Below are 17,595 nucleotides of genomic sequence, written 5' to 3' on the forward strand. Positions count from 1 at the left end.
CCAGTTAGCTGATCTATCTTCAGTGCTTTTACTTTCACTTCTAGCCCACACAATTATGGATGATTCTTGCTATACTCTGATTAGTGGGTTCCTTGGTGCCAGGGCCGGCTCTAGGCACCAGCAAAACAAGCTGGTGCTTGGGGCGGCACATTTTTAGGGGCGGCATGGCCGGCGCCAGAATGCCGCCCCTAAAAATGTGCCCCGGCCGCCCTAGCTCACCTCCGTTGCCGCTAGCGCACCGCTACTCGCCCTCCCTCCCAGGCTCTCAAACCTGGGAGGGAGGGGGAGATCCCGAGCGGCCGTTTCGCGTGCCGCTGCTCCCCCTCCCTCCCAGACTTGAGAGCCTGGGAGGGAGGGGGAGAAGCGGCGCCCGCGCCGCGGCCACTCGGAGTCTCCCCCTTCCTCCCAGGCTCTCAAACCTGGGAGGGAGGGGGAGATCCCGAGTGGCCGCGGCGCAGGCGCCGCTTCTCCCCCTCCCTCCTAGGCTTGAGAACCTGGGGGGAGGAGGCAGGGCTGGGGATTTGGGGAAGGGGCAGAGTTGAGGCGGGGTGGGGGGGGTAATTAAAGAACGGGGCGGGGGGCGGCCAAAATTGTTTTTGCTTTGGGCGGCAAAAATCCTAGAGCCGGCCCTGCTTGGTGCTGTTCATTCGCCACAGGGAATAGGATTTGGACATTTGCACGAATGGTTGTCTGTCTAAACCAATTATAGAGGACTCATCTGATCTTCAGTAGTTAAAGTGGTTGAACATTTTATGAACTAACCCATTACTGTCTGGAGAACACATTGGTACAAGTGGACAGATTGTCTAGAGATAAAGCATCACAGATGGTGAGGGTAAGGAGTCCAATCGAATAATGCCTAAACTTCTGCCATGCTGGCATTACTTGGTAAAAGGGAAGTGGCACCAGTTACTCAACTTTTGGACTTGAGTAACTGAAAAATATTAAAAACAGATTTCACACTTTCATTTGCTCAAGTGTTAAATATCCCCTGTTCCAAATGATTGTGTGCAAGGGATGAAGAGAAGCTTTGTGAGCAGGTTCTGACCTATGGGTGGGTGCAAAGCCCAAGCTTTGGTGTGCAGACTTTGTATGTGTGTGTGCAGGAAGTACAGGGAGTTAGTGGAATAATAGGTGGAAGTTTCCTGTATTAAAAGCGAAAGAGGGGAACCTGTGATGTGTGCCAGGCAGAGTTGCGATAAACATGGGAGACATCCTGATTCCACAACTACCCCAGTGAGCTCTGTCAGCAGTCCGAAGCTGTTCATTCTCCCTTCCATACCTCAGTCCATTAGACTGGCATTTCAGCCTGGGTGGGGCTTCTGTGACCTAGAGGCCTCTTGTGGCTCCTGGTTGGACAGCATTGGGTAGACTGCCCTAATTAAAATGGAGTCTCCACTCTGTGGACTTTCCACAAGAGGCCTTTGCATAACTGCTCAAAAAATGTTTTTTACAGGACCAACTTCTGTTGGTGAGCGAGAGAAGCTTTACTCAGAGCTCTTCTTCATGTCAGAGCTGTGTGTAAGCTCACAAGGTTGTCTCTTTCACCAATAGAAGTTGTTCCAGTAAAAGATATTACCTCACCCACCTTGCCTCTCTAATATCTTGGGACTGACATGGCTAGAACAACACTGCATACAAAAATGTTCTGTTTTTTTATTACCAAGTTTCAGTGGGATAGGCCAGCAGGGCACCAAAACCTATTGCAAGACCTCCCTGTATGTGCTACTTGTTAGTTCTGCTGAGTAGTACCCTGCAAATAGGCATATTATGACAAAATAATTCAGTTTATTTAAGTATATTTCCGTGTGATGAATGAACAACACTTTATATTTCACTAAATCCATCAGGGACTTAAATATAGCCATTGCAAGCAGTTGGAAATTCTTATTTAATGTGGTGTTCACCAAAAACACCGTCTAGCAGTGAAGAGGTGGATGTTTGAAAACAGTTACCTGGAAAATCAGTTATTGTGATTCTTTGGGCTTGTAAATGTCACACAGAATAGAATAATTGCTCATGGTTCTCTTTTTAAAGCCAGTGTTTTAAAAGCTTTTAGAAACTAGCTTTCGTTTTCCTTAAAGCAGTGTTAGAATTCTCAAACAGTGCTAGAATTCTTGCAGCAAGGCTATTATTGATGCTTGATTACAATCGGAAGGGAAGCCTCACAGTAAAGGAGATTATCATGTGGTACTGTTGCCATGTTACTGTGATATTCTTTTTCCTCGCTGTACTTGAGCGCTTGTATATTGGTGGGGGCAGAGGGTTACATTACAGCAGTAGGCTTCCCCTCTATGTATGTCCCCTAACACACATAGAGAAAGTCATATGACATCATCCCAGTCAGCACTGATAACACTTATTCAAAGCAGTCAGAGAACAGAAATCATTTCAAACCTAAAATTTCACTTGTATTTTAGGAATCCTGTCTGGATGATGTGTGACATCATACAGATAATAGACAGCAATAAAATCCTAAAGCAGTATGAATATTTATAGTCACTAGTGATTTCTTACTCTGATCTACATCACATACACAGTAAATAGTGGTTTTCCTATGATTTCTCACTGACAGAACAGATTGTTTTCTAATAAATTAATTGCATTGCAACCTTAAATGTCAATGAAAATTCTGATGAAGTCTATAACATGAGATTGTGAATGCATTCATGTAGCAATTCAAAGCAATTGATAGAAATTTTAAATTGTGCTTTGTAGACACATATCATAGGGTTACGGTCTATGGTTGTAACAGAGGTAAAATGTGTAGATATGATAATTTATCATCTGAAAACATTCCCTGTTCCCTTTATCTTGCTAGAGATCTGAAATGTAAATCAAAATCAGGGTTACTATGGAAGGAGTTAGCAATCCTGTTTTAAAAAATCTCTGTGAACATTTGCACTGAAAATCATCTGTCTCTGAAATGATGAGGGTTTTAAAACATATGCAGAGATTGAGATGAGGAGGCTGCTGCCTACTTTTGACTTATTTAAATATGCACAGGGCTTCCTCCATTTTAATCTTCCTTTTGAAAAACATGGCTGTATTGCTATAGCTGGTAAACCCCTCAAAAAACAACCATCATTTCTTCCCCGCATAGCGCAGCTGAGCCAGACTAATCTGGAGTGGGAACCCCCTTCAGCCAGCTAAGCAGCCAGGACTATTCATAATTCATAAGTGCTTCAAGCCATCTAGCTGAATGCATTTGGATTAGTTCTTGCTTCTTCGTGCAATCCCTGATTTCATTATTCTGTTCTGCCAGCAAATAAACCCACATACAGCTCTTCTGCAAAGATCGAATGCAAAGCTTGGCTTTGGCTTGGATTAGCAAAAACCATGTTTTTTCAAATCTTTTGGCTTTTATGAATATTAAGCTTTTTATTGACTGGAAAACTGGGACATTCTTGTTCTTGTGGAATTCCTCTACCTGACCTGTGAATTCTTCATAAGGGATTTGTTGATTCTGTTGTGGAGTTTTCCAAAATGCCTGAAGCAAACTATTTGTTATCTGTATCTTGGGGTTACATCAAGGTGGGTTAAGAAGACAATTTATAAATGACTGTGTTATATATTACAAATCTAGGATATAAAATACATAAAGCATATGCTAGTTAAGTTATTTATATATACTGTATAGTAAGAGATAACATCTCTGTACATACTGTAAATGCAACATATATACATGTAATGTTTTTTTTTTCCCTTTTGATAATTCACTTCAGAGGACAGAATAATATTGTTATAAAGATAGTTTAACTTGAAAATTAGGAATATCATTTTGTGCATATTAGGATGAAAACATGTTTATAATCCTGCATTGTAATGTACTATATCCAAGCATACATGTTTTCTTTTTTAGATTTACAATATATTTTTCCTCTGTCATGCATTCCTAATGTATGCAATTGCCTTTATTTTGCAAATATATAGCAAAACAGAGCAAATATATATTTAAAATGTGGAATTGAAAACCAGTAGAGGACTTCAATTTTTGAGAGAAATTGCGTAAAACATAGTCTTCTCCTTCATCAGCAAAACCTGATGTGCACATTCTGTTAGAAATTCATTATTGTCAGTTTAATATGACAGTAGGAATCTGCCAATTCCGACAGTGCTGAATATTATCTAAATTCAACCATATGGTGCTGACTGTGTTTTAAACATCTACACAGTTTATTTTTCAATATCTTGTTTATGGATTTGCATGTAATAAAGTTACAGTTAAATTAATGTAGAACGGCATTCAGAATGATGTGAGCTTTTTATTTATTTATTTATTTTATTTCTCTACAGTTCAAGAGAATGCTAAACCGGGAGCTGACACACCTCTCAGAGATGAGCCGATCCGGGAACCAAGTGTCTGAATACATTTCAAACACTTTCCTGGGTAAGACATTTCACACCAAGCTTTCATATCCCACAGGAATAGGATTTTATGGAAAATAAATTAGCCACTAGCCTGTACTTGTGTCCATTCTTTAAAATAGTTACCCTGTACAAAACATTGCTGAAATGTTTTCTTTTGGGGTAAGTGGCCTAGATTTCAAATATATAATGGGGGGAAATAGAACAATGTTTGGATAAGTATTTCCTCAAAATAAATAATTTCCTCTAAATCTAACAAAATGTTTCTGTTTTCAAAAAGATTTCATGAACCGACTGTTAGCAGCATTATGCATGATTTTCTTTTGACCTTATGTAAAGGACAAGGTCACACACATACTGCTGAATACTTCCCTTCTTTGCACGTCTTTTGTCATATAATTGCATGATTGCCCTCTCAGACAGTAAACAGCCTTGTCTTAGTCATTTTCTATGCCACTTTGTATGTATTTATGAATTTACAACTGCTAATTCTGGGACTGATCCTGAAAACGTTTACACCCAAGAATAACCTTACTCACATTTGTAGTTCTGTTGGAACTGTTGGGGTTATGGACATGAATAAGGTGTTTAAAGGGTTGGGCCCTATGTGATTGCATTATATTTGTTACACAACAAGTAATTTGCTGTCAATGCTTCACATTCAGTTTTAGAATTTGTAAGTATTCTTAAAGAGCAGAAGTTCAGCAAAATACCGATGCAACACTTAAGTCCCACTTAAGCCCTTAACACTAAGTGGTGCATTAGACCTTATATGGAACCTCTGTATTGGGGTGAATTTCACCCAAAGAGAAGAAATGATCTGACACATACAAATATTCCTGGCCAGATATTGTAAAACAATTCCCTATGTCAGTTAAATGCTTACACTTGGATCAAGATACGGCATTATTTTGGACATAGCACATCATTATTAATAATCAGTATAATTGTTTGTAGCTACCTTATGGAAATCTGTTGGCTCTGTTTTATCAAGACGCCTCATCAGGACACCCAGAATATTAAATAGTGCCAAAAGTAAAGCAGGACTAGCCAGCTGAAATCCAACAATCTACTTCTGAAGCTGGAGAGCATGCAACGTGCTGCATTATAGTGGGCTCATTGTCATCAGTGGTATTTACAGATTCTTCCTGATGGATTTTTTGCAAGTGAGGATCTTACTGCTTACTGTTTGTCACTAGGAGAGAACACAGATATTCCCATGGAACACAACTCCAGAAGATGTCTTGCTACTTATTCTATAATGGTGATATTCACTCCCGTCCACAAGGGAATGTAGGGGCCACCAAACCACTTAAGCCCTGCGTCAGTGGCGTATGTGGTGCAGAGGGCCATGTGCATGCCCTCCGTACTGGGACGAATTATAACTTGATTGTTCATTTTAAAAATAAATAAATAAAGCTTTTTAATTTTTAAATTAATAAATTAGGTGTGTCCTTAGATTTCTAGATGAACCGTACTTCTAGGATGGGGATTGCTTGTTAATGTCTGCCCAAAAAAAGGGACCTAGGTGTGTCCTTAGATTTCTAGATGAACAGTACTTCTAGGATGGGGGTTGCTTGTTTGTGTCTCCCAAAAAAAGAAAACACTGCTTCTTCACTTCCCTAAATTAAACAGGGGAATGGTTTTGTAATGCTCAGAATGCGCAAAGGAACACATACATACAGCTATGAACAGCTCATGGTATGAATAAGGTGCATGATATATCATAGCCTTGATTTGTCAGAGGGCCAAATTCACTATTGGCTCAAACAGGTGCAACTTCACTAAGTGCGGTACAGTAAGTCCTCCGGGGAGTGTAGAGATGCCCCACTCACTGTGTCTTTCTTTGGGTCAAATTTGCTACTAATGGCCCAATCCTGAAGCCCTTATTTAGTCAATGGGCATTCTGCCAGAGTAAGGGCAGCAGGTTTTGGATCCATATCAATGACCAAACTGGGGGGTAAGGGGGGAAGAGTATTCTTACCCCTATCTTGGCCCTATCTAGATGGATTTACAACAACCAAAAAATGTTTTTTCGCTATATGCCATCCTCTGCAGTGACAAACTGTATAGCTGCTCCCTTTCTTTCTCATCTCATCAGAGAATTATAGCCTCGTGGAACGGCAACATCTGTTTCTGTGCCGTTTTGTATGCTGCAGAAGTTCTAAATATAGACCTACACTATAGAATGTGATTTTTTAAAGTAATTTATTTTCAACTTCAGTATGAATCCAATCCCAAATGAGAGTGGTTCTTTTTTGTGAGTGGTAATTATAGGATTAGTGATAACAGCTAATGACAGGCTTTCATACAATAAACATTAAGGGCCCAACCCTGCACCGTTGGAATACTCACGTGAGAGAGCTGCAGGACCAGACCCTGATTTTGTATTTGCTTTCTAGAGAAGTGATTCTCATCTCAGATACTTGGACTTCTCCTGCAGCATATTTTACAGGTTTTGAGTAGTAGCTAATTTTACTAGCAATATATACTCATAGACTGCCTTTAAGAACACATGGAACAGACACTTTGTGGAATAAATTGCTAAACCTTTGGTGGCTGACCATAGAATCATAGAGGAGATGACAGTCACTTTCTCAGGTGATCATATGTTCTGGATGGTTTAAAGGGGACCACAAGTAGGACTGATAGAAAACAATAAAAACTCGGTGGGAGTGGGAATTATAACAGTCTTTAGAAACCATAATATGTGGTGTTGAAGGTACAGAATATCTGTCTGCACCTTTTTATATTTTAAAATCAATGAACTACTTACAATACCTGCCTGTTGAATGGCAGGTACTCCAGTACTCTAAATCAAGGTAAAAAATATACATTCTTAAACTCAAGTAGAGTATTTTCATAAGAAGTAATATTTTGTGGTGGCCACTTAGCAACATGAGTATACTGTATGTAGCTAGATCACTAACCTTAAAACCTTTTACTGTTAAGTACAGGTTTTAATTTTTATTGTTTCTTGATCTCCATCACTATTCTGTATCAGCAAGCTCGACCTGTTAGAAGGATTTTTCTCAAAAAATTCACATAATTAATGAGTTTAGTTATTTTATCAAGTAACAAGGTTTTTGTTTAGGATCTTCATTTTGTCCTGCTTTAGCACTCAACATTGCTAAGGAGATTGTATATAGGAAATACTTCTGTTGGTCCAGTGCCTACTCGCAAGGGAAACACCCATTGATGCCAAATCGACAGTCATTGTGAATAATGTCTTTCTTCTTAATTGCAATGTTGCAGACACAATAGTAGTTCTTATTACACAGAACTTTAATTAAGTAAAGGAAAACACAGCTAATGCCCTAGTTCCTTTAGAGATGATCAGATCTGCAAAAGTGCAAGGGAATTATAATCTATTTCACAAGTGCACGAAAACTGCGCCCTACAAAAGTCGTGTGCCATTCTTTCTTCATTTTAATCCAATAAATAAATTATTTGTTTTCCATTAAATGAAAGGCAATAACTAATTATGTAAATAGATTTATTTATTAAAACAATGCACAGCAGGCCAAATTCTCTCCCCAGTTACGTGTGCTTAACTCCCGTTGAAGTCAATAATACACCTCTACCCTGATATAACGCTGTCCTCGGGAGCCAAAAAATCTTACTGCGTTATAGGTGAAACCGCATTATATTGAACTTGCTTTGATCCACCAGAGTGCGCAGCCCCGCCCCCCCGGAGCGCTGCTTTACCACGTTATATCCGAATTCATGTTATATCGGGTCGCGTTATATCGGGGTAGAGGTGTAGCTCTACACAAATCTAAGGACATAAATTAGTTCAGTGTACTGTAGGACACTTTGTTCACTTTTAATGATTGGAATTAATCTAAAGGGTGGACATTATATTATACAAACACTAATAGACTATTGCACAAATTAAGCAAAGTTGGTGTTAGCAGGCATAAAGGATAACTGCATGGTGTATCATGCCCCAGCAAAGCCCAAAGGGAAGCTCCATTACAGTGGAGGGCAGACAATAGTTATGTTGCTGTCCTGCACTAGGTTTAGATCAGGAGGGGCCATCTTTAAAATACACCAGGCCTCCGGGGTGAATCTGTGTGAGGTGGAAATCAGCCTAGATTTCGACTACCCTGGACACATCCTTCTTTCAATTTCAGCGGCAGCTCCACTCAGAAGAGGAGAGAGTCAGCTGTTTCTGACAGCCTGCTATACTCATCAGGGGCCAAATTCTCTTCTGATGTAACTACCCTGATACTAGTATAGTTACACCAACAGTGAATTTGACCTCCTCTTCCTAAGATCACTAACATCCTTTACACCAGCATAAGATCTTAGACCAGCATTTGTGTTACTAGTGGATTTAGACCTGAGGGTATGAGCCTTTCATGATTAATGATTACTATGTTAAAGACACTGGTAATGAGTAATAACGTCTTAATTTACAATAATCATTGTTTGCTTGAATGTAGTATTTTAAATTCAATGTGATTTTTAATGGTTTATTAAAATACTTTAAATATTCAGGAGTGATTGTTTAAAGTAGGTTGCAAGGTTCTAAAATTATCATGTGTATAAAATTAAAACTTAATGGAGCGTCTCCAAATGGTTGATTTTAAAGTGAGAGTTTGCTGTGTCCTGATTCCGTGTAGTTGAATCATTTCACCATTTTTCTTTCGCAGACAAACAAAATGATGTGGAGATTCCCTCTCCCACACAGAAAGACAGAGAGAAGAAGAAAAAACAGCAGCTCATGACACAGATCAGTGGAGTGAAAAAATTAATGCATAGTTCAAGCTTAAACAATACCAGCATTTCGCGGTTTGGTGTGAAAACAGAAAAGGAAGACCATCTGGCCAAGGTGTGCATGATTCTTGTACAAAAACATCCTTGAAGTTATATCATTCTAAATCTTTATTGAAGCTGGAAAGAGAGAAAAGATGATGCTGTCTACTAGCTTTAGCATTAAAATGGGAGCCAGGTCTCATGGGTTCTGTTCTCATCTGTTTGAACTAGTAGACCAAGTCACTTATCCTAACCTGACAGCCTCTTTTGTAAAATGGGAATAAATATTACCTACCTGACAAGAGTATTGTAAGTCTTAATTAATGTTTTCAATGGGAGTTGAATCAGGCCCCTAGAGCATATTTTTATGTGTGTACAGGCCTTTGAAATTTAATCAGAATAGTTTAAAAGATCAGAAGGAGAAGGGTGTGACTAAGTAGTTCTGAACTGTAAAGTCTTAGGCATTGGTGAACACAGCTCAGCCATGTCTTCCATTGGACACTTTGCCTTTGTCTTCTTGCTAGAGTTTCCTGCAGCTACACGAGACAGCACCGAAAATAATTCCCTTATGACTCAATGCAATGTGTTCTCCACTTAATAGTGGTTTGACATAGAATCTTCAGTGTTAATTTACATTTCGTGTACTTTGATATAATATTAATATTAATTATCATCTTATTAAACTTTCAGAAAATACTGAGGAGTTGATTAAACTGATAGATATGATAGTGTGTGGTACATGCTCCCACATGCATTTTTAAAGTATTGTAACTATTCTCTTTTATTGTTTTTGTTTTTCTATAGGAATTGGAGGATCTAAATAAATGGGGTCTTAACATATTTAATGTTGCAAGATATTCACACAGCAGACCCCTCACCTGTATTATGTATGCCATATTTCAGGTTAGAGATTCCACATGCATTTGCTATTCTTTTACAACACTTGTATGTTTTCTGATTGTTTTCTGGTTTGTTAACTCCTAAAATATGTGTATGAGGACACCTTTGGTTGCATGTTTAATATGTATTCTTTTCACACTTATTAAACAGGAGAGAGATCTACTAAAAACATTCAAAATCTCATCTGACACCTTTGTAACTTACATGATGACTTTGGAAGACCACTACCATTCCGATGTAGCCTACCATAACAGCCTACATGCTGCTGATGTGGCCCAGTCGACACACGTTCTTCTTTCTACGCCTGCATTAGATGTAAGTTGTTCTGTTTTTAACAAAGTGATCTCTATTGGGGCATTGAAGTAATTTGACTGGATAATTCTAAACAGGGCCGCCGAGAGCGGGTTCGGGCCCCGGTGAAAAAAAATTTTCGGGCCCCCCAACAAGGGCGGACCGTCTAAACAGGGCCGATGAGAGGGCGGGGAAGCCAGGCCCGGAATTTTTTCGGGTCCCCCAGCAAGGGCGGACCGGCTAAACAGGGCCAACGAGATGGGGGGAAGCTGGGCCCTGGGCCCCAGGCCCCGGTAATTTGTACCGGCTCCCCCCCTCCCCCTCTCGTCAGCCCTGATTCTAAAGCAATAAACAGGATATCTGAATGGATATTTCAATATATAGATCCTCTGTGTGAATTAATTGAAGCTATATGCAGTATTGGTGGCCCTGAAACCTAACTGCTGGAAGGCAACAGAGGGCATGAATGACTGAAGTGTGTAATCTTGAGCTAACCAGTGGGCTAGTGGTTGTGCATTCCAGCGCCATACAAGGTTCAGAGCGTCAATTCCATGTCTTGTCCTTACTTCTGGTTTGTAGATGAAATTCTGTCCACTCTCAACTCCTCAAAATCTACTATTGGAGTTTTGTTCACAGACTCAAGATTTCACTTTAAGATCATTAAAATACATAGCAGAACACTTAAACTGATGCATTCTGCTTCAGCATCCATTCATATTGCAAAAGTAGTATACTGTACTGCTTTTTCTGAGGGCTTAGTTTACTTAGGGCAAAGATACCTTAAATAATTTTCAGTAACAAGTGCATGTACTGTTTGAAGGGCTTTCTTCTGAGCAGAAACATTTTGCTCATGGGAGGCTAAATCTTAAAAACAAGGACAATTAGTTTTAACAATTTTCCATGCAAACCATTCAGAGCTTATAGTTTAAAGGCTGTGGTCACATGCTCATATTGTTCATTTTTTCCTAGGCTGTCTTCACAGATTTGGAAATCCTTGCAGCTATTTTTGCAGCTGCAATTCATGATGTGGATCACCCTGGTGTCTCCAACCAATTTCTTATTAATACAAGTAAGTCTGGTTTTAAATACAGTAGTACCACACTAATCTGCAAATCTAATACACTCTCTCCCTTGGTCAACAAAGATTTAATAGCAGAGTAAGGTCTCAAATTACTTCCTTAAGACTGTGTTACTGTTGTGCAATATTCTGCAGTAGTCTACTAGCGCACCATGAAACTGGGCAATAATTAAACTGTTGTCAAAATAAAAAAACAAGTGAACTTTGTGATGTGGTCTCTTTGTGACATAAATCATGTTTATTTTCCTAGTACTAATTCACAGTGAGTCTTCCAGTCATTAGTGTGAACTTGGGCAGTTCTTTTATAACTAATATGAGACAACTAAATAATCCATAATATTTTATTTTATATTTTTATTGTTGTTATGGATGATGATAAAGCCAAAGATTAGTGTTTGTAGTTCATAGTCTACTTTGGAACATGCTAAATACATGTATTAGTTCCAAGACAACTGTATGGCTCCATTTTGGAAAGTTTCTTTGCATGTTTTATGCTTTCTATTGTTAGTGACAAAAAGATCATTTTTTTCTCTCATCTCAAGCTAGTTACCAATTAAACTGAATAATAATGAGTATATTACAGTACTTGTATACGAGTGTTAATATTAGAATACCACACGCTATTTGGCTCTGATGAAACAAAAAGAAAACCAGTAGAACACAGCATGCGTAGTTTTTAATAATTTATTTAAATGATTCTAAAGACTTCAATGCACAACAGAAGGATTTCCTGTTTGAAATCCTGCATTATGCTTACTGATTTCTTTCACACTTCTTTACTAGATTCTGAACTAGCTCTGATGTACAATGATGAATCTGTCTTGGAAAACCACCATCTTGCTGTGGGTTTCAAACTGCTGCAAGAAGAACACTGTGATATCTTCCAGAACCTTTCGAAGAAACAGCGTCAGACTCTCAGGAAAATGGTGATAGACATGGTGAGAATTCTACCCTTACTGTACTCTGGCTATCCCTACTGCTGTTCTTAAAGAGAAAAATCGCCTTTTTGCACTGCTGCATTTACTTCACAAGGTTTTCTTCTTTTATAAAGGTGTTGGCAACAGATATGTCCAAACATATGAGCCTTTTGGCAGATCTAAAGACTATGGTGGAAACTAAGAAAGTGACAAGTTCAGGAGTTCTCCTTTTGGATAACTATACAGATCGTATACAGGTATGTGATTGCAATTTTCCTTAGATTTTTGTCATTTTGCACAGTTTATTCCTCGTTGAAGAAACCATGCTGCATAGTTTTACTCTGGGTAATAGTCTTGGCATTTGTTGCAAAGTTCAGTGCTAACTTTTTTAGGAATCATTCAAAGCTTGTAGGACCCATATTGCTACTGTTCAATACCATGGAGAGAAGCAAAGAGGTACAGGAAAGCCCTAGGATGGATTTAGGCACTGCAATGTTCTCTCATTCTCTCTCTTGTTGAAGTTGTTCTATTATGTATCTGAGAGATCTGCCCCAGAATATCCCAATGCATAGAAAAACCCACAGCACTGAGTCTCAGAGTATTGAGAAGAGGGGCTTACTCTCTCAGAGAAAGGGAAAGCACCCCATTCCTCCCTTGACTTTGGTGGCAGACATTTAATAACAAGCTCACCAAAAAACCTCCCACCTTATCACTGGTTTAACATAAAGATCACAATTCATTTTTTTAAAAGCTGTTAATCTGGAGACAGAAGTTGCTGTAAAATATAGAACACTCCATTTCTCTGTAAATCCCTTTGTCCACAATTAATCAAATCCATTTTGTCTGTGTATAAGGGATGTTATTCAGTTAATAGAGCAGGGCTATTTAGCTATAAAAGGCTCAATTTAGAGAAGAAATTATGAATGGTGGGAAGCACCTGCATTCAAGAACAGACCTACGTGATGGCGTACTGCAACTGCACCCTGTATAGCCATAGAGTTAGCTGATTTGGCACACAGTGCCCTTTGTGCTTCCACAAAAGACCCTGACAACTAATCTCTAGTGTAATTTGGAAGAAATTTTTGAGAAGTTACTTTTTCATAGGATGTTGCATAATAGACTTTTGTGATTAAAGTGTTCTTGATTAAACAAACAGGTATGCTCTGAAATCTTCTTTTATTCCACTTGATTTTATGAGTTTTCTTATTAATGTAATTTCAGGTTCTCCGAAATATGGTACATTGTGCAGATTTGAGTAATCCCACAAAATCCCTGGAATTATATCGGCAGTGGACAGACAGAATCATGGAGGAATTTTTCCAGCAGGGAGACAAAGAACGAGAGAGAGGAATGGAAATTAGTCCAATGTGTGACAAACACACAGCCTCCGTGGAGAAATCACAGGTACTTTACATTGGGGTATATTTTATTTGTTTCAGTTTGTAGTTTTAAATTGAATGGGCCAAGTTCATTCCTGGTGTGACTTTGGTTTCATCAATGGAGTTACACCAGGGATGAGTTTGGTCCAAATGTTTTTTCATTGATTTGGATATTTTTATTAAGGGCGTGGCATCCTCTTGCTGCATTTAATATGCTCAAGGGTCATCTGCCTTTTCAATTATAATGACAGGTTTTTTTCAGTGGAATAGGTAAATATCCAAAGGTTCAGAAGTTTGATTCTGATAAACCCCAAATACCTGAATGTCTTTGAAGCTTTTATAGATTTACGTGACCATTCTAGGTGTTCTCTTTCCTGCTTCACTTTGCCTTACATTCAAATGCAGCCTTAGCCTTCTCTTTTTGTGTTCCTACTTCCAGAAGCAATCGGGAATCTATCTGATCCCCCTGACTGGGAAGGTGCAATTCAGATTCCCCCATCTACTATTCTTCTCTCATCCTTCACAACATCCTTCTTCTTGGTCCTCAATGAGTCCCTCCAAAATTGGTCAATATCCTGCCAAGTCAGCAAAGTTTTGGCAGTCTCTGTTTAGTGGCTAGTCTCTTTACATTTTGCACAGTCTAGGGACTTCCAGAGTCAGGATCCACTCCAGAATGCTTTGGGAAAGATTTGTAGACAGCAGCCAACCCAGTGTGGACTGTCAGACCTGTGGAAACCCACAGTTTTTCAGGATATAATCTTAAGGGCCTGTTGGAAGTCTTGGGAGGAGGGGATTGGGAAGGCAGGGCAGTATTTATCTAAATCAATACAAATATTTAAAAAGGAGTTGGCTCCTTTGAAGACTGGAATATTTCTTACTTTGTGAGAACTCATTGGCACATCCCTTGTTCTCATTCATAGATTTTAAGGCTAAAAGGAACCATTAGATCATGTAGTGTGTTCTGTATAACACAAGCCGTAGAATTTAACCCAGTCATCCCAATGTTGAGCCCAACGACTTATGTTGACTAAAGCACATTCTGCTCTTTAGATAGTGGTGCCTCAGTTACTTATTTAATTGGCTTGAACAAGACATTGCCGAGGATTTGTGGGACCAAATAATTAACAAAGTTGATCATTATTATTTCTAAATGTCCTCCTGTGCTAAACCACGTAGTTTCAAAATTATTCACGTCACCATTGAAAAAAATCTGTGCTCATTTGTTAGCCCAACAACAATCTATGACCCCAGTTTGGCAGGGAAATGTCCATGTGCCCCCTGAGGCAGTGTTGAAGCGTTGTTCTGCTCCGTCTTCTCACTTCAGAGAGATTTTAAAACATGGATTGTGGTTGTGCAGGGAAATCAGGAATTGAACAGAATGGCAACCATTTGAACAAGAAAAAAAATGCATCAACAGAGAGAGGCATTTACATTTTGAAGTTAAAAGAGCCTAAAATAGAAAGAATGACAAATACAAACATATTTAAAATTCTCAAATGTACTAAATAATGTCCTTTTAAATCTTGTAAATATTCTTTTCAGAAACAGGCAAATCATTTGCTTGGTTGTTTGAGATGCTTGTTTAGATGAACAATTAACTGTTTGTTTCATTTAAAAGTTGCAACATTTGTGACCATTAGTCCTTTATGAATATTGGGAGCTTTTATAATGTCAATGAACCCCGCTATCCAATAACCAAAATACTGGAGTTTTTTCACTTTAAAAGTGCCTCCAAACATGTGCTGCAGGAAGTTTTCATCACCTTTTTGTTTAAGCTGCCGCAACAGTATGTTACAATTGAATTATAATGGTTCTATTGACATCCTGTTGTGTCTGAAGAAGGCATATGTGATTTCCAAAGCAAACATCCGCGTGTTGAGTCTGGCCCCTTAGAGAGCCGTTTTCCTGCTGCATAGAAATGTTGTCCAGCAGTGCGCGGAGTCAAGTGACACATTCTGCCAAGATGGAAGAATTTCAATCCTCTTTATGGCCATTCAGTTTTCTCCATCCTGTACGTCCTGTTTGTCAGACAATTAAAAAGTGAGCCAATTCAGAGCTTGCTTGCCAATAGTCTGAAGGACTCACAGACCCAACCTGGACCATCATTATTTCCATCAATGACACATCCATCTGTACCACAGGAGGCCTGCATACATATTATACCATCACTGTGGACAAGGGATTGTTTTTGTCGTGGGTCCTTCATTTGGTTTTGTACACTCTTAAGAAAGAAAAAAGAAAGTTGTAGTAGGCTGCATCCAAACAGAAAAACAGCAGCTACCTCTGCAACAGAAAGGAGAGACATCTCTCTATTTAAAGGTGCAAAGCAGAGAAAACAAGTCATCACACACAAGCTACATGCGATAATAAGATATAATTAAAGGTCAAATTGAAGTCTATAAAAGCAGTAACATTCAGAATTCGGACTGATAGTCAATCTAAGAACGTTGGCTTTTTCACAGCTGCCAGCCAAATGAATGCTCAAGGGGAATTGCACTGCGATTGCCATAAAAAAGAAAAATCAATATTGTTACTTCAGGTACCTCTGTACAGTAACAGTTGGGAGGTGACATTTAAATAGCAGCCACAGCGAAGCCTTCTATCTCCCAAAGATTAACTAAGCCTGAGTTTTGCCTTAGTATTGCACCACAACAGGTTGTTTTTTTGGAGTCAGCCAAAGAAAGATAACAGCAAGCCTACTTATAATCACGTGTTCACTATGGGATGGCATAATGGTAGCCTTATCTCTGAATGTCCATGTGACCGTTGTTTTTAATTAAACCTTCACTTAGGGCCTGATGTTAAAAAAGGCCTCAAGCCAACTTTCATTTTTGTCGGTACAATTTTGCAGAGGCATAATGTGTGCAAATGGTGCCATTTAGACACTGGGTTTGGGGGCCCAGTCTGATGCATTTATTTGCAGCAAAACCAAAGGCTGCTTCTCAGAATCAGGTCCTTAGTGGTGTTGAATATTTTCTGAAAAAATGCATCAGTCATTTGTAATGTTTGTGTAATATTTTGTTTCTCAGGTTGGATTCATTGATTACATCGTCCATCCACTTTGGGAGACCTGGGCGGACCTAGTGCAGCCTGACGCACAAGACATCCTGGATACTTTAGAAGACAATAGGAACTGGTACCAGAGTATGATACCTCAAAGTCCCTCCCCTCCCCTTGATGAACGGAATAGAGACTGTCAGGGTCTAATGGAGAAGTTCCAGTTTGAACTGACTCTTGAAGAGGAGGATTCAGATGGACCTGAAAAGGAGCGTGAGAGTATCAGCTATTTTAGCAATACAAAGACACTCTGTGTGATTGACCCGGGCAAAAGGGAATCACAAGAAGAAGCTAATATAGAAATTGTGACAGAAGATATGTCACCTGTTGATACATAATGTACTGTATGTAGGTGAACTTTAAACACTTAATGAGCATGCAAGCTGTCTTGTAGGACTAGCCTGCGATCTAGGTCTTAGGCCTGTGTCTAACATTGGCTAAAAGATCTTCTCAGCTACTTGAGATTGGAGTCAAGGTTAAAGATCGTGTATGGAATGATTGCTCAGGAAATTAACAGATGATTTACATTGTAGTTTAAACCTTGTCATCTTAAAACATTGTGTTGTTCCGGAGCCAGCTTGAATTGTTACTGAACTGGTTGAAAGTGAACGACACAGAACTGAGAGATTTTATACTGTTAAGGTTTTGGGATTTATACCAGTTAGACTGATAGAAACTACTGAATAGTAACTCTACATATAAAACCTGTCCACCTAACCACCTGTCTGCGGACCTGTGTGCCTTTTTTGTAAACACTTTCACGTCTTTTCAAGAGCCTATTAAATACACAAAGTTTAGTATAAAACTCTACACAATGTGTTTCAAAATTGGTGGATACTTTTTT

The 17,595-nt window shown here is 39.1% G+C and overlaps 1 protein-coding gene across 3 annotated transcripts in view; it reads left to right on the plus strand.

Annotated features, from left to right (window-relative positions):
• Positions 1 to 17,089, plus strand: part of PDE4B (phosphodiesterase 4B) — a 346,320-nt gene extending 329,231 nt beyond the window's left edge. For 2 of the 3 annotated variants that reach the window (XM_065410138.1, XM_065410140.1), the window contains 9 exons: positions 4,297 to 4,390; positions 9,027 to 9,205; positions 9,934 to 10,032; positions 10,180 to 10,344; positions 11,290 to 11,389; positions 12,182 to 12,336; positions 12,450 to 12,572; positions 13,537 to 13,719; positions 16,724 to 17,089. In XM_065410138.1, coding sequence (XP_065266210.1) covers positions 4,297 to 4,390; positions 9,027 to 9,205; positions 9,934 to 10,032; positions 10,180 to 10,344; positions 11,290 to 11,389; positions 12,182 to 12,336; positions 12,450 to 12,572; positions 13,537 to 13,719; positions 16,724 to 17,089 — 1,464 coding nt within the window. Of the gene's footprint in view, positions 1 to 3,486; positions 3,535 to 4,296; positions 4,391 to 9,026; positions 9,206 to 9,933; positions 10,033 to 10,179; positions 10,345 to 11,289; positions 11,390 to 12,181; positions 12,337 to 12,449; positions 12,573 to 13,536; positions 13,720 to 16,723 lie in introns of those variants that run through there. The other variant, XM_065410139.1, reaches the window with a different exon arrangement.
• Positions 17,090 to 17,595: the final 506 nt, after the last annotated feature.

Source organism: Emys orbicularis, chromosome 8 (assembly GCF_028017835.1).
Source record: "Emys orbicularis isolate rEmyOrb1 chromosome 8, rEmyOrb1.hap1, whole genome shotgun sequence".
Taxonomy (NCBI): domain Eukaryota; kingdom Metazoa; phylum Chordata; order Testudines; family Emydidae; genus Emys; species Emys orbicularis.